At 46.5% G+C, this 26220-nt stretch overlaps 1 protein-coding gene across 7 annotated transcripts in view; it reads right to left on the bottom strand.

Annotated features, from left to right (window-relative positions):
* Positions 1-26220, bottom strand: part of KMT2E (lysine methyltransferase 2E (inactive)) — a 1891352-nt gene that overhangs the window by 1417959 nt on the left and 447173 nt on the right. For all 7 annotated transcript variants that reach the window (XM_086966923.1, XM_086966942.1, XM_086966930.1 and 4 more), the window contains one exon: positions 7676-7734. In XM_086966923.1, coding sequence (XP_086823049.1) covers positions 7676-7734 — 59 coding nt within the window. The remainder of the gene's footprint in view (positions 1-7675; positions 7735-26220) is intronic.

Genomic DNA, 26220 nt, shown 5'->3' with positions numbered 1-26220 from the left:
AGGGTATGCTCAGACGTGAGTCCCTTACTCACTTTGCCATTGGATTCAAGCAAGCCGGGCTGAAGACAGCTGAATGCCAGAAACCGGTCCTCGGAAGCTTGTTTCCGGTCCAGGTAAGACATGGCTTGGCAGTTCGGGCTGTACTGTTCCCATGAGGCACAGGGTCAGACTGATTTGCATATATCCATGTCTGAACTGGGGTGGCAGAGTGGGCTAAAGAACGGTGATGGATTAAACCCAGATCTTTTGACTGGGTGTGAGTGTTTGATTGATTCAGATGCTCCGTCCATCACCACCCCCTTTTGTACCACTTTTGGACGCCATAAGTGTGGCAGGGTATGCTCAGACGTGAGTTCCTTGCTCACTTTGCCACTGGATTCAAGCAAGCCGGGCTGAAGACGGCTGGAATGCCAGAAACCGGTCCTCGGAAGCTTGTTTCCGGTCCAGGGAAGACATGGCTTGGCAGTTCGGGCTGTACTGTTCCCATGAGGCACAGGGTCAGACTGATTTGCATATAGCCATGTCTGAACTGGGGTGGCAGAGTGGGCTAAAGAACAGTGATAGATTAAACCCAGATCTTTTGACTGGGTGTGAGTGTTTGATTGATTCAGATGCTCCGTCCATCACCACCCCCTTTTGTACCGCTTTTGGCCGCCATAAGTGTGGCAGGGTATGCTCAGACGTGAGTCCCTTGCTCACTTTGCCAGTGGATTCAAGCAAGCCGGGCTGAAGACGGCTGGAATGCCAGAAACCGGTCCTCGGAAGCTTGTTTCCGGTCCAGGGAAGACATGGCTTGGCAGTTCGGGCTGTACTGTTCCCATGAGGCACAGGGTCAGACTGATTTGCATATAGCCATGTCTGAACTGGGGTGGCAGAGTGGGCTAAAGAACGGTGATGGATTCAACCCAGATCTTTTCACTGGGTGTGAGCGTTTGATTGATTCAGATGCTCCGTCCATCACCACCGCTTTTGTACCGCTAGTAAAGCTCACCAGCAGGGGTCAGAACACTGTCTAGGGACGGCAGAAGCACAGGCTGCCAGTCAGACCCTCCAAGGCTACACGAGTAGGTATTGGGGGGGTCCTCTAAGGAATCCACCCAGTACATGGTATAACACAACCAACACTGGAATAGGTGTAATTGCATGATTCCAACATGTTTGATACCAAACATTACCAGGTTCGGGGCAGCCATTATATAGCTAGACATCTCGCCTTGCCAATGCCCATTACAAGACTTATAATGACTGTACCCCATTTAAAAAGCCCAGAAATTGGAGCCCAGAGGTTGTAGGGACACCTCTACTCGTGCAGGTGTGCCAACACACTTAGAACCATGAATTCTGCCCTTGAGCCGAAGGGCCTACCTTAGGGGTGACTTGTAGGTTTTAAGTGCCGGGTCCGAAATAAAAGGGAAACCTTACATCTGAAGTGAAGGGTGCATGCACCCTGTCACGCACTCTGTAATGGCAGCTCTTCAGATACAGTTTACATAGACTCCTATGAGTGGCACAATACATGCTGCAGCCCATAGGAGACCTCTGGTGTACCAATGCCCTGGTTACCTCAGCACCATATACTAGAGACTTATAATGGTACACCAGTATGCCAATTGTGGGAAGTACAAAGTACTTACCAGTAAATTTAGATGAGAGAGAGCACTGTCACTTGCCCCTCCTTCTCAATATGGTAGGCCCTGAACAAGCACGCTTTGTGCCAGGCCCCACATTATCATATAACCTCTAGACAGTCTTTGGGGTCCTACATGTCAAACCGGACATTAAGGCGGCAGCTGTTTTTTTGACACTGAAAAATCCTTTGACTCGGTTGATGGAAATTCATGTTGGCAGTACTGTGGCGAATCGGAGTCCGTGAAATATTTCTTAAATTGATAATGCGGCCACAGCTCGAGTGCGCTGGGGAGATGCTGTCACCCCCCTTTCCCGATATCTAGAGGCACAACACAGGGGTGCCCTTTGTCCCCCCTGATGTATGCTGTATGTTGTGGCGGCGAAACCCCTGCTGTGCCCGCTTCTTGAGTATCATAGCCAAAGAGGCATACGCTTCCCCAACTATAATCTCATTGTTTCAGCTTATGCGGACGATATGCTATTATATATATGGGAACCTGACTCTAACCTATCACCAATAATACGAGGGGTACTCAGATTTAGCGGCAGCTCGAGACTTCAAATTAATTGGGGTAAATCTATAATTTTTCCCCTCACCCCAATCACAGAGCAGACTGTTTTAGAGTTCCCTCTTCAATGCTCAACAGATGCGGTGCGATATGTGGGGATACAGGTCCACTTTGACACGGAACAAGTCATTAGGGCTAATTATGGTAGAGCAATTACCAAGCTGGAAGAGGACATAGAAAGGTGGATCTGGCTCTCCTCTCATTGGTGGGTCGTATATCATTGATGAAAATGATAGTTCTTCCGAGATTTCTTTTCGTCAACATCCCTATGGTTATCCCACTACACATCTTCAAGACACTCCGGGCTTTAATGTGTAAACTGGCATGGGCTGGGAGAAATCTCTGTCAAACTGGATATCCTCATTATGTCCTACTCAAAGGAGGGACTGGTCGCTCCAGATTTGAAGTTGTATTATAGAGTGGCACAAAGCTTGCACTCTCACAGCTGGATTCATGGTCCTCATAATTTACCTCACCTCCACATGGAGAGGGTAGCTGTGAGCCCTGATCCGCTCACGTGTTGTCTGTCTCAAGCACCTGTTAGAAGATGCAGCGTGATAGATTCGGTTAATTCTACGGTAAACGCTTGGCACAACTTGCTTAAAAAACAGGCTGGCCGTCCGGGAGATCACAGAACATGCTGCCTTGCATTCTATACAACACAGAGATCCAAACACTTACACCAGAAGCGACCCAAGACTTGGAGGCCGACCTCTCTGTTGAGGAAGTACAATCGGCAATCCACGCGATACAATCAGGGAAAGCGACAGGCCCGAATGGGATTCCCATAGAGTGGTACAAGCTTATGTCGGACACACTTAGCGCATTCCTGCTAGATATGTACACAGAGAGCCGAGAGAAAACAAAACTCCCCATAGATCAACGGACATCCACCATAGTGGCAATCCTGAAACCTGGCAAGCCACCTTCAGCATGCACGTCATACCGCCAGATCTCTCTCATCAATGCTGAAGCCAAAATCCTTGCGAAGGTGCTAGCCACGAGATTGATGCCCTATCTTACACTATTGATACACCCCGATCAATCAGGCTTCATGCCGAACCGGAGCACTGCCCTCAACCTCAGGCGAGTACATGGGGTGATAGCGCGGGCTCAGTCGCTAACGGAGCCAGCTGTGATCCTCTCGTTAGACGCCAAGATGGCGTTTGATATGGTTGAATGGGGGCACCTCCTTGCAGTCCTGACACGTATGGGCTTTGGCCCCAAGTTCATAGTTTGGGTACGTCTCCTATACGCTAATCCAATCGCACATGTCACATCCAACGGTCACATCTCCCGCACGATTCGTCTGGCGAGGGGGACTCGACAGGGCTGTCCACTCTCCCTCTTATTGTTTGCCCTGGTCTTGGAACCACTGGCGACACTGATCAGAAATACACCGTTATTGAGAGGTATTAGCTGGAGAGAGGGATGGGAGGACCACGTATCCTTATACGCCGACGATATGTTGGTGTACCTTGTAGGCCCAGAAAGAAGTGTACCAGCCCTGTTGGCCTTGTGTGACGACTATGGGACGTCCTCGGGATATACTATTAATTGGTCAACGTCTATCCTTTACGTACTAAGGGGGCCCGTGCCGCAGCTCGGTACACAATGCCCGCTGCAACTGACCACATCATCCTTTAAATACCTAGGTATTCACATAACTGACAACCAAGCAGATTTTTTCGATAAAAACCTGGCTCCACCCAAGTCCCGGCTCCGAACTGACGTTAAACACTGGGCTTCGTTGCCGCTGATGCTCCTTGGTAGAGCGGCGCTTTATAAAATGATGGCACTCCCGAGGTTCCTATATGCACTGGAAAACTCACCCTACCCTGTCCCACCGAGTTATTTACGTCAGGTACAGGCCTTGGTATCCAACTTGCTCTGGAGCAACAAGCCGGCACGGATCGCCCATGTCAAGCTGACCAAGAGTTGGTACGAGGGGGGGATTGCTCTGCCGAATTTGCAATTATACTACTGGGCCGCCCAACTTAAAATCATTAACCAGTGGATTCATGGGCCACGAGATGACCCGGCATACAGGGCAGATAGGGTGCAGCTAGGCACAGATCGTATGCTTTCAGTACTCTACAACAGAGATCAGGCGGCTCGACTGATAGGACCCACAAAACATACAGTCACGCTGTGGCATATGGCGCAGGCGAAGCTGGGGTGGAGAGATACCATCACTAAACGTACTCCACTTTGGGACACTAAGGCATTGGGGCTGTTGAGGAAGAGTAAAGGGTTCACACATTGGGACAACATTGGCATATCCACGGTGGGGGACCTATGGGACAAGGGAACGGTGGTCCCGTTCTCCCTTCTCCAGCAACAGTATGATCTAGGACCGAACGAAACCTATAGGCACGTACAGATAAGGCATGCGTTGCTACAGGCGATACCACTAGACAGTGAGGTCCCGGAGTATTCCCCGCTGGAGGATAGATTACTTACGGATTGTATGCAATGCAGCTCCATCTCCCTTACCTATAAAAAACTGTTGAACAACCAACCAGACCCTACGCTGAAACTGCGCAAAAAATGGGTGGACGAAATAGGGGACATGGATGAAACGGAATGAACGAGGCGCTGGCATCCCCAAGAGAGGCAGGAATTTCGGCTAAGCTCAAACTAGTCCAATTAAAAATCTTACACCGTATCTACTATACAAGAACCGCACTACATAAATTACACAGAGCTCCGCATCCCTACTGTCTTCGGGGATGTGGGGAGGAAGGTACACTGTTTCATACCCTTTGGGATTTCCCACTAATCACCACCTACTGGCGTCAAGTGATGCGCACAATATCACAAGCACTGGAGGTGTCATGGACTCGTGAACCACGAAAGTGTCTGTTAAACATCTGGGAGCCGAATGATCTTTCCAGGTACGGGCTGATATGGGGTACTTTAGCCATGATGGTGGCGAAACGGGACATAGCGCAAAAATGGGGTTCCCCAGAGTTGCCCACGGTGGCACAGTGGAGCAGAAACATGGACCTATTAATGCTTACGGAACGAACAGTGTATGTAAATAGGGCATGCCCTCGTAAATGGAACAATGTTTGGTCCTCATGGAATTCGTACAGGGGTGACCTGTGTGATCCACTACCGGAAGACGATGATGCCGGCTCTGATGAGGAGATGGAGGGAGAGTGGGAGTAATAAGAATATTTTTGGGCCAATTTCAGGGGTATGGTGAGACGTCATACTTGCTGCACTGCGGGTCAACTCTGATCCCAAGCGTGAATTTACTCTTATTCCTGTTGGGACTAGTGTTGTGCTGAATGTCGACGAGTTTGTTTGTTAAAAGTTTTATATAATTACACTACGAGAAAAGACAAACTGCAATGAGAATTATATAGGCCTTTTCGATGATCCGATATACACATTGAGTAAATTATGTACACCATTCCTTGTAGCGCCGCCGGACCCCAGGGATGTCGGCTAAAGGGCTGTGTTAACAATATAACGCTGAGAAGCAACTGTAAATGATGCAGCCGGCCCCAGGGGTTTTAGGCCAAAACCCTTGTTCTTCCAGAAGTGTGCAATAAAGGTCTTTACAAAAAAAAAAAAAAAAAAAAAAAAACAGGCTGGCCTAATTGTATTCCCCGAGAATGCCAGTAGAATGGTGCCACTGGCTTCGCATGAGCTCCGACAAAGGCGTACTTTGATCGATGAGAGCCCTGCGGATCTTTACAATGGGAGAGTAAGGTGTGAACGTGGGAGGAGGTAGCAGAGGGCACACATGACCTTTCCCCTCTCACACAATTTCATTATTTTAGAGTCGCCATGCATTGCGAGCATTGTTCGGAGATGAGCTACAAAAGCCGCAAGAGCTTCCTGCTGCGTTCGGAATCCCCTGACAAGCTAGTCTCGAACGTTTATGCCATTTCACAGGGCTCTCATCACACACAATACACCAAAGCTAGGATATAGTGGAAAGCCGACATAGGTGTGGCTCTGACAGAGGACATATGGAGCTCCTGCTGTGAAGCAACACAAAAGATCTCACTTAATGTAAGGCACAGACTGATCCATTTAAAATATCTTAACAGTGTGTACTACACTCCTAAGAGATTATTTCGATATGGGCTCAGGGACACTGATAGTTGTGAACGCTGTGGCGAGGCGAAGGCAGGATTTCTACATGTGGCATGGTTGTGTCCAACAGTAGCTGAGTTCTGGAAGAAAATGTTTTTCACTCTAAACGCAATCACAGATCAATTCATCTCGCCTGACCCCCTTCTAGCACAACTGGGGTATGTGAAGCCTCTTAAGAAAGATACCAGGAAATTTGTCTCTATGGGTCTAATACTGTCCAAACGCAGAATTGTGGTGCACTGGATGCGTGGTCCTGCACCCACTGTAACAGAATGGGAACAGGATATACTCTATTGTAATACTCAATCAGAAGTTTATAGTGAGTTGATCCCCCCCCCCCCCCCCTCCTCCCCACCAGAGCAGACCAGAAAGTGTTTGGGGACTACACACGCAATAATATCTAGTGGCAAAACAAGCTGGAAATACAGATGACGATTGATAGAATGAAGTAATGTTGAAGGCCCTGTCTGTAATAGTTTTATCAGGATTGCATCAAGTTGACCATGCAGGGTGCAAGCTACAAGTGACAGCTAATTGAACCTTGGTTCGCAGGTTACATGGACTGCAATATTGGAATGTTAGATTTCAATATCCTACTTTCCCTTGTTAGGGCAATAATTCACCCCACTGTAAAAAGAACCAGTGGCTATTGTTGGTTAATTGGTTAATATATGTATGCTGCTCATCATGTACTGTGTACTGTTGTGAACTGTCTGAAAACCAATAAAATATTATATTTTTTTAAAGGAAAAAACAGAGAGCACTGTCACTGAGTTCCTAGTTAGCAAGATCCCAGTGAACTACAGTCAAAACACAGACACCAGGCAAAAGGTGGGGGTATCTATGGCAGAAAGATCCTACTTTCCTACAACGATCTCGTGTGAGCACACTGGATCAACTTTCCCACATCCAAAAGGATTGGATGTGAGGTTGCTGGGGAGATTTTACTGGACATCGTTGTCAGACACATAGGGATTTTAGTGGAGATCTTTGTTAGACACACAGCCTCACCTACAGAACAGTTTTATTATTGATCGCACCATCCCTCCAGATACAAACGCCCCTGCTGTGCTTTAAGAAGAAAATATTGCCCCAACTAATTAAAGTCGTAATTAAGAGGGTCATGGCCTGCAAAAACCAAAACATCACATCTTCCGTTTTAAGGGACTGTAACATACCTTCTCTCTCATTCATTGATGCCTTTTAAAATAAATAACTTTTTTATTATATGCATCTGCAATGGTTTGTACTGGGTTGCCATTTAATCACTTTTATCGTAATTGTTAAAACAATAAGTGGCATTTCTGCAAATATATTACACTCCTATAATCCTATTAAAAAAGCAATGTGTATCCTTTACCTACCTGACATGTTTTCCCGTTTTCTTTGTTGCAGCAACACAGCTCTTTCTTTATCCAAGGTCCTGTAATAAAAAAAATGTTATTCCTGTTTCCAATTCGCTCATTGGGCAAGTATTAAAAGCATTTAATGTCGTTATGTACTAGAAGTACAAGCTCAAGATTATCCTCATGTACATATTTGTTAAATATATATATATACACATATTTGTTAAATATGGTTCAGGGTGGAAACCACCCTGAACCAGGCGCCCAATAAGTCCCAAGCCCTGTTTAAAATCGTCAGGGAATTGACCCATCCCTTGTGTGTGGCCAGTGCTGTCTTTGCGTCGCAGGCCCTGTGTGACTCCCTGGCAGGTGCTTTTGAGGAGAAGACCGCTAAGATCTTGGATGGCTTAAAAAACCCATTGCCTCATGCTCTTGGCTTGGGAGCTCCTGTTAGCCCGTCCAGTCGACCCCGGCCGGTTGTCTCTGGCCCCGGCTTGGGAGCTCCGGACCAGTCACCCAGTCGACCCCAGCCGAGTGATCCAGTCTTTAGTTTGGGAGCTCCGGATACTTCTTCTAGTCGACCCCAACTAAGACTTTCCCCCAGTCCCTCCTTTGAGGAATTTTGCAGCATGGCACCACAGTGTCTTCGGGCTCCACGCTCGATCCATTGCCACCCAAATTCTGGAAGGCTTTTCAGGCAGAACTTTTCCAGCCTTTGTATTCCATCTGCCTCCAATCTTTGGATTTGGCTATCGTTCCCGAGTGCTGGAAGCTGGCAGTCGTGTCACCACTGCTCAAGAAACCAACGCTGGACCCCGCCTGTCTTTCCAACTACAGGCCTATCTCTTTGCTCCCTTTTCCTATTAAGATCGTGGAAAAATGTGTGACCCGCTCCCTTTCAGGCTTCCTGGAGGAAATTGGATGGTTCGATGAGACACAGTTTGGCTTCCGTCCTGGGCATGGGACGGAATCCGCACTGGTAACCGTACTGGACAATCTCCGTTCGCGTGTCGACAGTGGTCGGGCAGCCTTCTTGGTGCTGCTCGACATGTCGGCCGCGTTCGATACGGTCTGCCATCGGACCCTCATCAGGAGGCTTGAGGAGTGCGGGGTCACAGAGGGGGCAAGAGACTGGTTGGTATCCTATCTAAGCAACCGGCAGCAGCTGGTCACGGTTCCTCCATTTCGTTCGGAGCCACGGATAGTAGGGCAGGGGGTTCCATAGGGCTCGGCCATCAGCCCTATACTCTTTAATTTGTACCTCCGCCCTCTGGTCCAGCTTATAAAATCTTTCGGTATCTCGGCATTTAATTACGCCGATGACACCCAGCTGGTCTTTTCTCTGGAAGGAAATAACGCAGTCCCGCTGGAGACATTCCATTGTTGTATGGCAGCCACAGCGGATTGGCTGCGGGCCAATTTCCTACAATTTAACAGCACAAAGACTGAGGTGCTTCACTGCTCCATGGACCGGATCCCGCGGATACTCCCAGAGAACTTCTGGCCTGCCACTTTCCCCGAACCAGTGTCGGCTGCGGAGTCCGCTCGTAATTTGGGGGTGATCTTCGGCCCAAATTTACAGCTTGACATGCACGTCAACAAGACCATCTCTTCATGCATGATGCTGCTACGCATGCTGCGTAAAGTCCTGCCCCTCCTCCCTGCCCAGGCCAGGCCGGAAGTAGTTCGCGGGACCATACTGAGTCGTTTAGACTATTGTGATGTGCTACTTCTGGAGGCCCCAAAAAATCTGTTGGGGAAGTTACAACGGGTGCAGAATATGGCCGCCAAGTTGGCTCTTTCTCGCCCCAGCTTCAGCTCTTCCACTCTAGCCTTAAGGGACCTACACTGGCTGCCGGTGCACCTGTGTGTATTGTTTAAAGCGGCGTGCCTGGTGTTTAAGGCGGTACATCGACAGGGCCCAGTGCCCCTGCAGAATATGTTTACCTGGTACTCCGCCCCGCGGCTCCTTCGCTCTTCTTCGGCAAAACTGCTTGTGGTCCCGAGGTTTCAGAGAGTCAGGATGGGTGGCCGCTCGTTTAGTGTCGCAGCGGCCAAACTTTGGAACTCCCTGCCACTCTCTCTGAAAAGCCAGAGGGACTACTTCCCGTTTAGGAAAGCTCTAAAAACGCATCTTTTTCCTAGAAATGTATGAGCAGTGAAAAGTGCTGTTGACCGAATTTCAAGCGCCAGGATGCCCTTTGGGTGACAGGACCGCGCTCTATAAGTATACCTACAAATACAAATATCTATCTATCTATCTATCTATCTATCTATCTATCTATCTATCTATAATCTTGAAAACTCCACTGCCAGCCGACTCTTGCATTCAAACAAAGTAGGAACACAGACCACAATTAAGTGCATAGAATCTCCTTTATTTGGGTTGAAATCAGTCGGCCATTACGCGTTTCAGCACCAAAGTGCCTTGATCACATGACACGTAAGTTAGTCACCTGACTGCTTATATACCCACACTTTTTTTTTCTTTTTTCTTTGTTTGCTCTTGGTACTTTATGTGTTTTTTTACCCACCTTTTAAAATGACAGTGCATTTAAAGTGATAGTGCATTTTACAAACTTTCCACTGTTGCATGGGAGAGGATTTTACATCGACAGTTAAGGTATAAATACCAAATTGTTTACCAACATGAATTTTCTAGATCAGTATCATGTGCAACTTAACGCAAAATATGACAGTATCAGATATGTCACAATATCAATATATATATATATATATATATATAAGAATGAAAAATCCAATAACTTATGTACGTTCATATTGAGGAATAAAATACATAAATAGTCAAATCCATCTAAAAGATTATGTATTTCTTAAGAACGATCCTTTTTAAAAATGTTTTTTAAAATAGATTTACAGATTTTCCAGTAGAAACACTTTATATATATTTTGGACCCAAATACGTTCTAGTTCTAGATTTTCAATTGTGCAGTGATTGGTATAAATACCTTCATTTAATATAATCTGCATAAGATTTAATTATAACTATTTTCTATCACCACATTATGGGATATTGTTTCCTATTGTTTTTATGGACATTAATATTCTTTTAATGGTCCATAAAGTCTCTGTCTTCTATCGATATCCAATTCCCCTGTATAAGTATATTGAGTGACTGTTCTCATATATTGATACTTTCTAAGAAAGAATATAATTTCTCTATTAAGTAATAGAGGTCATATTTGTTGGTTGTCTTCACTACATGTAGTGGGAATTGTTGTTCGACAGAAGCCTCTGTCTTTTATAGTGTGTATCTTAGTGGTAATTAGTGTGTGGAAAAAAAACCATAAATAAATTAATGAAAATCAACTCCAATAAAAGCCTTTATCGTCTCATCAGTTTTCAAAGATCTTTGCCCATGATTACAATATAGTCTCGTTTTTCATCTAGCTTAAAGATTTAACATTGCACTTTCTTGGGTTCCCTTGATTTTTTTTATAGACAAGTGTATAAATCTTCTGTAAAGCTTAGACCATTCGGTGTTTAGAGTCTAACTCTAAAATGTATCGAGTTTCAAGGTTGCGTAGAATCCCTTCCCGATTGCCTCCTCTTTTATTGTAGGGTACACTGTCAATTATATAATATTTTAGAACTTTGGAATCTGCTTCATGAACTTCATTGTAGTGGCGAGCAACAGGGTATCCTGGATCGCGATTTCTTATAGCTCTGATATGTTGCAAAATCCTTTTGTGCCCCTGCAGCTTGGTACTTCCCACGTACCTAAGCCCACAGGGGCACTCAAGGAAATAAACAACATATTCGGTTTTGCATGACAGGGACTTTGTAATTTTGTGTTCTCCCCCACCAAATGCTTTTTGGATGCTGGTGGCATTTACCCCGTTCTGGCAGGCTTTGCAGGTTTTACACTTGTAAAAGCCCTTTCTTTGGTTCAGCCAGTTTGGTTTGGGTTGTTCAATAGGGTTATTAACCACCAGACGATCTCTCATGTTTGGTGCTCTTCTGTTTGTAACTGAGGGTCTAGCTGGTAAAACTGGTCCCAAGATTGCATCCATTTTAACTAAAGGCCAGTTCTTTTGGATAATGTGATTGATTTCTTTATGTTGCTTGTTGTAACCCACTATCACCCTGAATTCGTTACTGGGTTGATCAGCAACTTTTTATCAGCATTCCTGTCTGGCACTGATAGTTTTAGAAGCTTGTCTCTGTTTGCATTCTGACTTTTTATAATCGCGGCATCTATGCACTTTGCATTGTACCCCCTGGCCAGGAATCTCTTTTTGCATTCTAGTTGGGCTTTTCTTAATTCACTTGTCGTGCTGCAAATCCGTTTTATACGTAGCATTTCCCCCATAGGGGATGGTTTGAACCAAGTGTCTTGGATGGTGACTCCGAGCATGTAATATAGAATATACTGCACTTGGTTTCCTGTGTATTCTAGTTTCTATTTTGCCCTGCTCAATGTAAACCTCTACGTCTAAAAAGAGGACATGGCCAGCACTTATTTCAAAAGTGAATTGGAGATTCATGTCATTTTTGTTCAATTGCCTCTGATTTGGAACCATGCCAGAATATAAACAGATCCTCTATGCACCACCACCAGCATTTCACATGTTGTTGAATGGTGTTGGCATATTCCCTATGGAGGACCAGTTCCTCCCACCAGCCCATGTGAAGACAGGCATAGCTGGGGGAGAAACTAGCCCCCATAGCAACTCCCTTTAACTGCTGGTATAGTACATGTTGGAAAAGGAAAATGTTATTGTTCAAACAGAATTCGGTCATATCACAGATCATTTTGCTATGCTGTTTGTATACATTCGGTCTCTGTCCCAAATAGTTTTGTATTGCCCTCAGCCCATCCTTATGGATAATACTTGTATAAAGATATATATTTGTTTTCCTCACCAGCATAGTAATTCATGAAGACTGCTGCATATAGTCAAACAATGATATTTCTAAAAATGATACTGTATTTTACAGTTACGATTATTTGGTTTTCCAAATACGATGTACATTGATGTTCGGTTGTCAGCAGTTGTTTTTTAATGAGATGATGAATTTGCACTTTACACCTATTGCACAATCTTGCACTTATTTGAGTACACATGACATGGCAATATGGTTTTTACCAATTTTGTAGTCGCCCATGGGTAATACCGAGCAAAAAAGTCTAGATCAAGTAACCCTTTAATGCAACGATTATCTTTTAGCTACTATTTGTTGGCTTTTAATTGCATTTTAATCGTTAAGTGGGTACAACATTTATGTTTCCAAATGTCAAAACGGTCATAATGTTTATGGCCATTACCTCGGGCGAGGATTTCTTCCAGCTTCATTACTTTGCCGGTCACGTGGCCATCTGTAATTCTTTGCACTAGCACTTTAAAAGCACTCTGATGGTAGCAATCAATGTCGAGTGAACAATATATATATATATATATATATATATATATATATATATATATATATATATACACACACACACACACACACATATTCAGTGAAAAAACCAGAGGTTTCACAATCGTTATAGTTAGGAATTAGCATTTAAAAAACCATTGAAATTCACTGAAAAAACCATAGGTTTGACAACAGTTATAGTTAGCTGGACATTTTACTCATACAAAACCATTGAAATTCCCACGTTATTTGGACTCACTATAACTCGCGCGCACGCAATCCACTGCTGATGATGTCACATATTACATCATTCATGACATGGTCAGTGACATCACTGATGACATCTCAAATGACATCACTGATGACATCATCCAGTGAAGGTGTGTTTCTGTAAAAATAAAATGTTTTACATATTGAAGAATGAGTGTATGGATGACGGATTTAGTAGGTGAGTGACTGACTGTATGAGTGAGTGATTAAATGTGCCTTACTGAATGCATGGGTTAGTGACTAAACTGTCTGAATGTGTGCATCATTATGTCTGTTGTAAATGTAAATGTACATGAATTTATATAGCGCAAATCACCTCCGGGTTCTAAACGCTTGCTTAGGGAACCCGTCCTGGTATTCCGCTGTGAGATAACCCCGGCAGGGTATCCGCAAGGTGAAAGCCAGGCATCCCGCCGCGAGGGGCCGTTGTTGAGATTAAGCAAGCTATTGCCCAGAGTCGCAGAGTGTGAACCCTTGAATCGAGTAGGCACCGGAGCGAGAATTGTCGAGTCCATGGACATTTTAGGACTCAAGACCCCACCGAGCCGGGAATTGAACCCTGGTCCCGGGCTGACCTCTGCTTCCAGGTCTGCCTCCTCTAACCAGTGAGCCACACCTCTCCACAGCTTGTTGTGTAAGCTGCTGCATGTGTTGATTAGTAGCTATATGAGTGGCTATATGGGTTATTGATTGGTTGCCCAAGTATTTGTATGTTAGGGTGAGTGTGTGGGGGTGGCTGGGAGGTGTGTGACTCTGTGCATAGATGTGTGAGCAGTTCATTCACTTGGTGTATGGGTTCAAGAGTGCATGTGGAAACAGCTGTATGGGCGGTTGACTGTGTGCATGGGTGTGTTGGTGAGTGTATGGATATCTCAGTGCTACATGTCCAAGTAAGTACATATGTAAAACACAGTGCATGTGAGAGTTGGCATATATTAATGACTATACATGAGAGCCTGGGATTGCGTAAGTGACTGTATGGATCAATGTGTACTTGTATCAGTGATTGTAAATGAGAGTAAGTATGTGTTAGTATATGTTTGAATAAGTAAGGTTATGTGTGTATAACTGTATAGATGAGGAAATGGGAGTGTGATTGATTCTTTGCCTGACTGACTAGGTGTGTGAGTAACTCCATGAATAAGTGGCATTGTGTGAGTATCTCTATAGGTGTATGAGTGCATATGATAGTGTTGTATTGATGAGTGACTGTATGTATGAGTGATTGTATGGGTAAATGAGTGGATGTGTGTGTGTAGACTTACGAATCAGTGAGTGCGTATGTAGTAACTGGAATTGGTGTGTCAAAGGTTTCTGGAATGGTAGTCTGTATTTAACACTGGATATATCAAAGGTTAGATTAGAGTGTGAGGAGGTGCATCGTATTATCACATGAATGATGTCATCAGTGATGTCATTTGAGATGTCATCAGTGATGTCACTGTTCATCACCACCCCCTTTTCTGAATCGTTTTTGGCCACTATAGGTGTGGCAGGGTATGCTCAGACATGAGTCCCTTTCTCACTGCACCATCAGGATTCAAGCAAGCCGGGCCGACGACGGCTGAAATGCCAGAAACCGGTCCCCGGTAGCTTGTCTCCTTTCTGGTGAAGAATTGGCTTGGTAGTTTAGTCTGCCTTGTTCCCATGATGCACTGGGCCAGGGACAGACTGATTTGCATATAGCCAGGTTCTGAACTGGGATGGTGCAGTGAGATAAATAACGGTGATGGATCAAGCTCTGATCTTTGGACTGGGTAAGAGTGGTCTGCTTAATTCAGACACTCTGTTCATCACCACCCCCTTTTCTGAATCGTTTTTGGCCACTATAGGTGTGGCAGGGTATACTCTGACATGAGTCCCTTTCTCACTGCACCATCAGGATTCAAGCAAGCCGGGCCGACAACGGCTGAAATGCCAGAAACCGGTCCCCGGTAGCTTGTCTCCTTTCTGGTGAAGAATTGGCTTGGTAGTTTAGTCTGCCCTGTTCCCATGATGCACTGGGCCAGGGACAGACTGATTTGCATATAGCCAGGTTCTGAACTGGGATGGTGCAGTGAGATAAATAACGGTGATGGATCAAGCCCTGATCTTTGGACTGGGTAAGAGTGGTCTGCTTAATTCAGACACTCTGTTCATCACCACCCCCTTTTATGAATCGTTTTTGGCCACTATAGGTGTGGCAGGGTATACTCAGACATGAGTCCCTTTCTCACTGCACCATCAGGATTCAAGCAAGCCGGGCCGACGACGGCTGAAATGCCAGAAACCGGTCCCCGGTAGCTTGTCTCCTTTCTGGTGAAGAATTGGCTTGGTAGTTTAGTCTGCCCTGTTCCCATGATGCACTGGGCCAGGGACAGACTGATACGCATATAACCAGGTTCTGAACTGGGATGGTGCAGTGAGATAAATAACGGTGATGGATCAAGCCCTGATCTTTGGACTGGGTAAGAGTGGTCTGCTTAATTCAGACACTCTGTTCATCACCACCCCCTTTTCTGAATCGTTTTTGGCCACTATAGGTGTGGCAGGGTATACTCAGACATGAGTCCCTTTCTCACTGCACCATCAGGATTCAAGCAAGCCGGGCCGACGACGGCTGAAATGCCAGAAACCGGTCCCCGGTAGCTTGTCTCCTTTCTGGTGAAGAATTGGCTTGGTAGTTTAGTCTGCCCTGTTCCCATGATGCACTGGGCCAGGGACAGACTGATTTGCATATAGCCAGGTTCTGAACTGGGATGGTGCAGTGAGATAAATAACGGTGATGGATCAAGCCCTGATCTTTGGACTGGGTAAGAGTGGTCTGCTTAATTCAGACACTCTGTTCATCACCACCCCCTTTTCTGAATCAGTGATGTCACTGACCATGTCATGAATGATGTAATATGTGACATCATCAGCAGTGGATTGCGGGTGTGCGAGTTTTAGTGAGTCCAACTAACTATAACGTGGGAATTTCAATGGTTTTGTATGAGTAAAATGTCCAGCTAACTATAACTGGTGTGAAACCTATGGTCTGTTCAGTGAATTTCAATGGTTTTTTAAATGCTAATTCCTAACTATAACGATTGTGAAACCTCTGGTTTTTTCACTGAATTTCCAAGGATTTTTAAAAGCTAATTCCTTTCTATAACGAGTTTGTAACCTATGATTTGCTGTTTTGTGTAAGTATTAATTATTAATAATTTTTTTTAATAATAATATATATATATTTTTTTTTTAATCATTTTTTCCTGGGGCGCTCTGGGTGGGCGCACCGGTAAGCTCTCCGGAGAGCGCACCCAGAGCGCTATTTCTGCGTTCGTGTAAAAAAATATGAATGAAAAGTAAATAATAACACAAGGCATTTAGTACCATACATATAAAAGCAGTATTTTTGATTTACGAAATGAAAATGATTTTGCATTTCCGTGAAACTATCGAAACGTCACTTAGGCGCGGAGCGTAAGGGCCCCGTTTGCGCCGCGTATGCGCCCCCGGAAGCGCCTACGTTCGCGCAGCGTAAGCGCCCCCAGAAGCGCTTTGGTGCGCGCATCGTAAGCGCGTCAAGTCATGTGACCTTAAAATACCACTTTTCATTGGTTGCTAACAGTTTTTTTTTTACAAAGAATGAAATCCCCACCCATTTCCCTCACTTCTTCTTTCACTTTCGTGACTGCAAGACCTGCCTTTTTGCTCTCGGTTCTTTGTTGGATATCTTGGATTATCATGGCTGCCAGACCATCCAGCAGTGAAGATGACACCATTGATTTAATCGATGAAGAGCCTCCTCAGCCGAAGGTGAAAGAACATTTAATCTGGAAAAAAAATTCTATACCTGATGGGCATAAAAAAGTAAATGCACCAAAAGTAGAATGTAAAATCTGCCAAACTGTACTTTGCTGTGGAGACCCCCGAAAGAAGTACAGTTTTGGTAATTCAACTATGATTCGCCACGTAGAAAGGAGGCACCCCCAGAACTATGTCCGGGAGAGTGTTCGGGCTCTAGCACAAGAGGCTCCCAGGGATGGGGCCTCTACATCAACCGGAGGACCAACAACATCGGTGAGGGGGAGATCACAAGAGCTGATTCCGAACATTCAGCCTGCTTTTAACAAAGGCGTCCTTAAATGCAGAGACTGATCAGCTACTTTGCTATGGGAACAAAAGTGTTCTGCTCATGGTTCGAGCATTGGAGAACCATCGCTGCCGTTCACAGCCCTAAATTTGTTAATTTTGTTTGCTCCTGTTGAGCAGTTTCTATTCCCTGTTTTTGTTCTAAAAAAAGAAAAAACAAAGTTCTTTTCAGAACTACCTCCAATTCTCATCAAAGAGCTATGTTCTTAAAAAAATTAAAAAGAGTAAGTGAAGTGGAGTGCATTGATAAAGGAGAGGAAAATGAGTAAGAAAGAACAGAAAGGTATGAGAGGAGAAAGGAAGTGAAGTAGGGGGACTGAAAGAAGGTGAGTGTGGGGAAGGAAAGTAAGGAGAAGGAGAGTGAACATGGGGAATGTGGATATTGAAAGAAAATGTAGAAAAGGAACGGGGTGTGGAAGGGTAAGAAAAGATGCATTGCTGGAGTTGCATCATTTTTGTGACACACTCCAGCAATGCATCACTTTTGCGCTTACAGATACGTCTGAAATACTGACGTATCTGTAAGTACTTGTGACATAATGTGTCATATATTAAATATGACGCATGAGTAGAAGACTGAAGGCCTCATTTATGAGGCCATGCGTCACTTTTACGCCACCGGTGCGTCACTTTTTGTGACGCACCAGTGCTGTAAAAAATGCACCTTATTCAGTCATATTTACAAAGTGACGCATCTAGGTAGATGCGTCACTTTGTAAACCCCTGCGCCACATTATACCTACGTCAGGTGTAATGTATGCAAAAGGGACGTATTGACGCAAGAAGGGGTTGTAGAGGTGACGCAGTGAAATCTATGAGATTAGACACTGGCTATATGCAAATCAGCTCTGACCCTGCGCCTCATGGGAACAGTCCAGTCCGAACTACCAAGCCATGTCTTTCCCAGACCGGAATCAAGCATCCAATGACCGGTTTCTGGCTATCAGCCTTCATCAGCCTGGATAGCTTAACTCCAGTGGTGTGGAGAGCCTGGGACTCACGTCTGAGTATACCCAGCACACTCGGGGTGAAAATTGCAAAAAACACAGTTGATGGACAGAATGTAGAACAATGTCATACATTCACCCCAGTACAAGGATCTGGGCCTAAATCCATCGTTTTTTTTGTACCGCCTTTGTACCGCTTTTGGCAGCCATAAGTGTGGCAGGGTATACTCAGACGTGAGTCCTTTGCTCACTTTGCCACTGGATTCAAGCAAGCCGGGCTGAAGACGACTGGAATGCCAGAAACCGGTCCTCGGAAGCTTGTTTCCGGTCCAGGGAAGACATGGCTTGGCAGTTCGGGCTGGACTGTTCCCATGAGGCACAGGGTCAGACTGATTTGCATATAGCCATGTCTGAACTGGGAAGGCAGAGTGGGCTAAAGAACGGTGATTGATTAAACCCAGATCTTTTGACTGGGTGTGAGTGTTTGATTGATTCAGATAATCCGTCTGTAGGAGGGTGGATACCCGACTATGGTTGCCCCCAATTTTTTTGCCTGGTGTTTTGCTTGTTTTCCGACTTAGTTGACCTGGGACCCTGCTATTCAGGGACCCAGGCCTACTGTTCTCTCACTAAATTGACACGTGTACCTTAGGTGCATTTACCAATTGGTACTGGGCCACCTTATCAGACCCTGTAACTCAGGGCATAGGTGTACCCAGGGCCTACCAGGAGCTGCAGCATGTATTATGCCACCCCTGGCTGGCCATCTAAATCTGACACAACTGGCTGCACAACAGCTGGGGCAAGGTGGTGTAATCACCCTTTGCTTTAGATATAGTATACCTATATCTAACCCTAAAATGGACACATAGATTCCTATCAGTCACTCCTATGGCAGGCCTTAACAATCCTGAAGGCAGAGTGCTTGGAATCATGTGAGATGGTGCTCTGGCATGAGCTGAGCCCGTTCGCAGCTTGCGGAACCAAGTCCTAATAGCTGTTCCATGATAACGCATACCATATACTCTTAAGTGCATTATAATCCTCGCGGTTATATGCCAACTCTGGTATCGCTTTATCAAAACATGTCGAGTAAGGTGTCATACGAATTGGAATACTAACCCCTCGCCAATTCTGGCGACGGGGTTAGCATTCCACCCTTCTAGAGGGACACGACATGTATGTAACTGTGAACCCCGTCCATCACCACCCCCTTTTGTACCGCTTTTGGCCGCCATAAGTGTGGCAGGGTATACTCCGACGTGAGTCCCTTGCTCACTTTGCCACTGGATTCGAGCAAGCCGGGCTGAAGACGGCTGGAGAAACCGGTCCTCGGAAGCTTGCTTCCGGTCCAGGGAAGACATGGCTTGGCAGTTCGGGCTGGACTGTTCACATGAGGCACAGGGTCAGACTGATTTGCATATAGCCATGTCTGAACTGGGGTGGCAGAGTGGGCTAAAGAACGGTCGAGGATTAAACCCAGATCTTTTGACTGGGTGTGAGTGTTGGATTGATTCAGATGCTCCGTCCATCACCACCCCCTTTTGTACCCCATGTGAAAGGATGCATTGCTGGAGTTGCATCATTTTTGTGACACACTCCAGCAATGCATCACTTTTGCGCTTACAGATACGTCTGAAATACTGACGTATCTATAAGTACTTGCGACATAATGCGTCATATATTTAATATGACGCATGAGTAGAAGACTGAAGGCCTCATTTATGAGGCCATGCGTCACTTTTACGCCACCGGTGCGTCACTTTTTGTGACGCACCAGTGCTGTTAAAAATGCACCTTATTCAGTCATATTTACAAAGTGACGCATCTAGGTAGATGCGTCACTTTGTAAACCCCTGCGCCACATTATACCTACGTCAGGTGTAATTTATACAAAAGGAGTGTATTGACGCAAGAAAGGGTCGTAGAGGTGACGCAGTGAAATCTAAGAGATATCACTGTCACTTTTATGACGCTGTTGCGTCCAAATCTTGTGCCTGTATCACAGCAGGCGTAAGACTGATGCAGGCCCTTTCACATGGGCCTGGCCCCATGTGAAAGGATACATTACTGGAGTTGCATCAATTTTTTGACACACTCCAGCAATGCAACACTCAACATTTTTTTTTTCTCTATTTTTTTTTACACTCTTTTTTCCCCGTGGTGCACTCAGGGTGCGCGTACCGGAGAGCGTACCGGGGAGGGCCGCCAGCGCTCAACCCGCGAAAATTAAAAAAAAAAAAAAAAGTTTTTTAGCCCTTCATGGTCCTTCTAGGCCCCCCTCAGAAAACCTAGGGGGTCAGGGGGTGTCTACTCTGCCCCCTTTTAATTATATCCCCCTTTCTTTTTTCACCTCCTGTGTCTCGATTCTACCGAGACACAAGGTGGCGGACTCTCCGGACTGTTTAGAATGTTGACAGACACCCGACAGCCAATCAGCTTTCGCTCGCGCACTCCCGTAGCGCGCCGGGTGCGCTCCCCGGTACGCGCACCGGGGAGCGCCGGCAGGGCGCCTATAGATATATATGTTTTTTTTAACTTAATTTTTATAAAAACCACTGGAGCAATTTTCACCAAACATAGCAAAGGCACATCTGCGCACTAGTCCCTACAATTTTGCCAAGTTTGGCCTAATTCCGTTCAGCGGTTCGGGCTGTAGACTTGTCAGACCGTCCTATGGAAATTAACATGGAGAAAACACGTTTTGGGACCCCCCTTTTTTCTCAGCCCCCACTTCACGAATCCCCCCAAAACTAAGGAAAATTACAGGCAGATCCCTCAATCGGCGCCAAAGTTATTCCCAATAGAATGTTCGGAATTTCCTATGGTAGCCAATCCTAACTATAACTATATAGGTAATAAATATATATATATATATATATATATATATATATATATATATATATATATATATATATATATATATATATATATATATATATAGTTGTAGGTTAATTACAATTGCAGTTAGGTCTGTGTACCTGAGGCTACAGTATTGGAGCACTATGCTCTTATTGTATTGTATTTATAATTTGTTCACATGAATTAAGCAAGATCAAAAGTGCAATGATTTATTTGCTAATCTTGTATCAATTGCTACAGTGTTATCCTTTTACCAATTGGAGAGATCGAATCATGTGCTTGGTAATTCTCACTATATATACTTGTCCATTAGTCCAGCGTGTCATGTGATCAAGACTGCCTTTGGCAGTCGAAACGCGTCAAGCTTGGCACTCACTAGAAGATGGAAACGCACTTGCACTTTAAATCTGCATTAAGAAAAGAAGATTTTAAATCTCTACTGCTGTGGTCCGTACCTGGTGTTCGAGGGAGTGTGAAAATTCAGGACTGTGGATTTACCGTCCTGCTCTCTGCAGACGCGGTCGCTCCACCACGCTGCTCCCTGACTTGCCTCACAGCTTGGTATCATAGCGCACCTCTGCTGCTCTCACTGAAATTGCCGATTTTGTATTACTACTTTGCATTTTGATAGCGCACCCAAGCTGCTCTTACCGAAATTGCCGATTTTGTTTTGCTGATTTGCATTTTGATTGCGCACCCCCGCTGCTCTTACCGAAATTGCCAATTTGGTTTAGCTGCTTTGCATTTTCATAGCGCACCCCCGCTGCTCTTACTGTAATTGGTGATTTGTATTGCTGGCTTGCATTATTATTGCCGTATTGCACTGTGTCATTGTACTTAACCATTTGTGCTGACTCAAGTTTACTTGCCTGCTCCGTGTAAGGCCGCCAGCCGTTTTGTTGTTTGTTGTTATTGTGTCGCCCTGCCCGGGTCTCCACCCCGCTCCCGCCTTCCCAGCTGACCCTCCCTCCCACTAAGACTATCTGAGCCGCTCTCACTAGATCGCGCTGTGACCGTCCTGCTCTCTGCAGACGCGGTCGCTCCACCACGCTGCTCCCTGACCTGCCTCGCCTCACAGCTTGGTATCATAGCGCACCACCGCTGCTCTCACTGAAATTGCCGATTTTGTATTACTACTTTGCATTTTGATAGCGCACTCCCGCTGCTCTTACCGAAATTGCCGATTTTGTTTAGCTGCTTTGCATTTTCATAGCGCACCCCCGCTGCTCTTACTGTAATTGGTGATTTGTATTGCTGGCTTGCATTATTATTGCCGTATTGCACTGTGTCATTGTGCTTAACCATTTGTGCCGACTCAAGTGTACTTGCCTGCTCCGTGTAAGGCCGACGGCCATTTTGTTGTTTGTTGTTATTGTGCCGCCCTGCCCGGATCTCCACCCCGCTCCCGCCTTCCCAGCTGACCCTCCCTCGCCCCTCCCCCTCCACTATCCACTTATGACAGATGCATATCCACGCAGCGTTCACGCGCAGCGGTCGCGCCCCAGTCGCGCCGAAGGTGCGCCAAAGGTAAGCCCGTCTACGCCTGGACCGCGCCCAGCGCCATACCCCCTGGCCCCCGGCGTTCCCAGCCCACTAGATACACTTATGATACCGCTACCCTCCTCGCCCTCAACCCCGGACGCACACCTCAATGCTGCAAAGCCACCCCAGGACATACCCACGGCCCATTCGCCTGTCACACTTGCAAGTTCTCCTGCTTCAGGACCCTCACCGATTCCACTTCCTCCAAACACAGCTCCGACCCTACCCACCTAAAGTGCATCCTGCTAAACACCCGCTCGGTCGACAGACACGCAACTGAACTCTGGGACCTACTCAACACTGCGTCACCGGACATCGCCTTCCTCACAGAAACATGGATGAACACATCATCAGCACCCGACATCGCCATAGCCATAACGGACACCTACAAGATTATCCAAAAAGACCGCACCAATCAAACAGGAGGAGGAATCGCCATCATCCACAGGAACACCATCAAAATCACGACTAGTTCAGACGATAAACTTGCAACCGCCGAACATCTCCACTTCCAGATCCACACCGACCCTAGGACCACAGTCCGAGGCACCCTCATCTACAGGCCCCTAGGAACCCGCACTCAATTCAGCGATGACATCACAGACTCCGTCAGCCCACATGCCCTCGCCTCCGAGAACTACATTCTTTTGGGAGACCTCAACTTCCACCTTGAAAATAAACACGACTGCAACACCAACTCCCTTCTTGACAACCTGGCTAATCTCGGACTCAATCAACTCGTGGATACCCCCACCCATGTAGCCGGACACACGCTCGACCCTATCTTCACCTCCAGCAAGCTCATTTCCTTCGACCACAGCTCTCCATTGGACAGACCACAGATGTGTCCACTTCAGCTACAAAACCACTTTGACCCACAACCGCCCACAACCTATTCCTCGGAGAAATTGGAACAAAATCACCTCCGACCAACTCCTCATATCACTCAACCAAAACCCTCCCACCCCCTCATTGGACCCAAACCAAGCGGCCACCAAACTCAAGTAATGGATCACCCACAGCGCTGACGAATTAGCACCCCTGAAAAAGCACCAGATCAACTCAAGCAACAAAAAAGCTCCCTGGTTCAATGATGACCTTAAAAAATCCAAGAAGCTATGCCGCACCCTAGAGAAAACATGGAGAAAAAACCCAACCAGCAACAACATGGCCACCCTCAAGGCGGCCATCCGCAAACACCACCAACTAATTCGATCCACCAAGAAATCAGCTTTCAAGGATCGTCTCGACAACAACTCCCACAACAGCAAGGAACTTTTCAACATTGTCAAAGAATTCACCAACCCCGCCGCAGCATCCAACGACATCACTCCCTCCCAAGACCGCAGCAATGCTTTATCCTCCTTCTTTTACAACAAAATAGCCGACATTCACAACAGCTTCGAGAACACTTCTGGCGAACAACCCTCCCCCCCCCCACCGGCCCCCCCCACCAGATCCTACACCGCCAACTAACAACCTCAGCGCCTGGAACCCAATCACCACCGAAGACACCATCCGCCTAATGAACTCAATCCACTCTGGCTCACCAACCGACCCCTGTCCCCACCACATCTTCAACAAAGCAGACTCCATCATCGCACCCCACCTCCGCGATGTCATCAACTGCTCATTCAACTCTGCTACCTTCCCAGAAAGCTGGAAACACGCCGAACTCAGCGCCCTCTTGAAAAAACCCACAGCAGACCCCTCCGAACTTAAAAACTCCCGACCCATATCCCTCCTCCCATTCCCTGCCAAAGTCATTGAGAAAGCCATCAACAGCCAGCTCGCCGCCTTCCTTGAATCCAACAACTCCCTCGATCCCTCCCAGTCCGGATTTCGAGCCAAACACAGCACCGAAACCGCCCTCAGTGCAGCAACAGACGACATCCGAACACTTCTTGATAACGGAGAAACAGTGGCCCTCATTCTTCTCGACCTCTCGGCCGCCTTCGACACAGTCTGCCACAGCACCCTTATACAACGCCTCAGCAACATCGGCATACAAGGAAAAGCCCTGGAGTGGATCATCTCATTCCTCGCCGGGAGAACTCGGAGAGTCCGACTTCCCCCAGTCATCTCAGAGGCCACTGAAGTCATCTGCGGAGTACCACAAGGATCATCACTCAGTCCCACCCTCTTCAACGTTTACATGAGTCCACTCGCCTCCATCGCGCGTCAACACAACCTCAACATCATCTCTTACGCCGACGACTCCCAATTAATCCTCTCCCTCACCAAAGACCCTAGCACCGCCAAAACCAATCTTCACGAAGGCATGAAAGAAGTAGCCGAATGGATGAAACTTAGCCGCCTAAAACTCAACTCAGACAAAACGGAGGTGCTCATCCTCGGACCCTCCCCCTCTGCCTGGGACGACTCTTGGTGGCCTTCCGCCCTGGGCACAGCACCCACACCCACCGACCACGCACGCAACCTGGGCTTCATCCTTGACTCCTCTCTCTCGATGTCCAGACAAGTCAATGCAGTCTCATCCTCCTGCTTCAACGTACTTCGTATTCTCAAAAAGATCTTCCGCTGGATCCCCCTTGAAACAAGAAAGACTGTCACCCACGCACTGGTCACGAGTCGACTGGATTATGGCAACACACTATACGCCAGAATCACAGCAAAATTACAGAAAAAACTCCAACGCATCCAAAACGCATCAGCGAGAATCATATTGAACATCCCCCGCCACGATCACATCTCCGGACACCTAAAAGACCTCCACTGGCTTCCCGTCATGAATTACATTCCGTCTTCTCACCCACGCACACAAGGCCCTCTACAAACTAGGACCCGAATGCCTCAACACTCGACTATCCTTCTGCACACCAACCCGCCAACTTAGATCGTCCAATCAAGCCTTCGCCGCAGTCCCGCGCATCCGAAAATCCACCATGGGTGGCAGATCCTTCTCATTCCTGGCAGCCAAGACTTGGAACTCACTCCGCACTCACCTCCGCCTTACTCAAAACCACACCTCCTTCAGAAAAGATCTCAAAACCTGGCTATTCGACAAAAACTGAACCCCCCTTCCCCAAGCGCCTTGAGACCCTCTGGGTGAGTAGTGCGCTATACAAATCCCTGAACTTGAACTTGAACTCCGTTCTGCGGACCATCCTTTGTTACTGAGGCTGGCATAACAAACAGCTGTTACCACGGAAGTGGTTGTGGATTAACGCGGAAGGGGTATCGTTAACGCCAGCCCCCCGCTGCTCGGAGCTAGAAACCGGAGTTGAAGTAGCATTTCACCGGGAAGATTAGATGGAAGGACCTGGGGAGTTGGAGGACGCCAAAGGTACTGGAACCGTTTGATTTGAGCTGCGAATAGCTCTCACGGCTGAACTACAGAATACAGCGGGTTGTAAGGATAGTAGAGTACTATTACAGCGAGTGGAAGGAAACGTTCGTTGGTAATTTCAAAAGCTACGTAAA

Source organism: Lissotriton vulgaris, chromosome 1_1 (assembly GCF_964263255.1).
Source record: "Lissotriton vulgaris chromosome 1_1, aLisVul1.2, whole genome shotgun sequence".
Taxonomy (NCBI): domain Eukaryota; kingdom Metazoa; phylum Chordata; class Amphibia; order Caudata; family Salamandridae; genus Lissotriton; species Lissotriton vulgaris.
The sequence above is the reverse complement of the archived record's forward strand: the minus strand, read 5'-3'. Positions and strand labels throughout refer to the sequence as shown.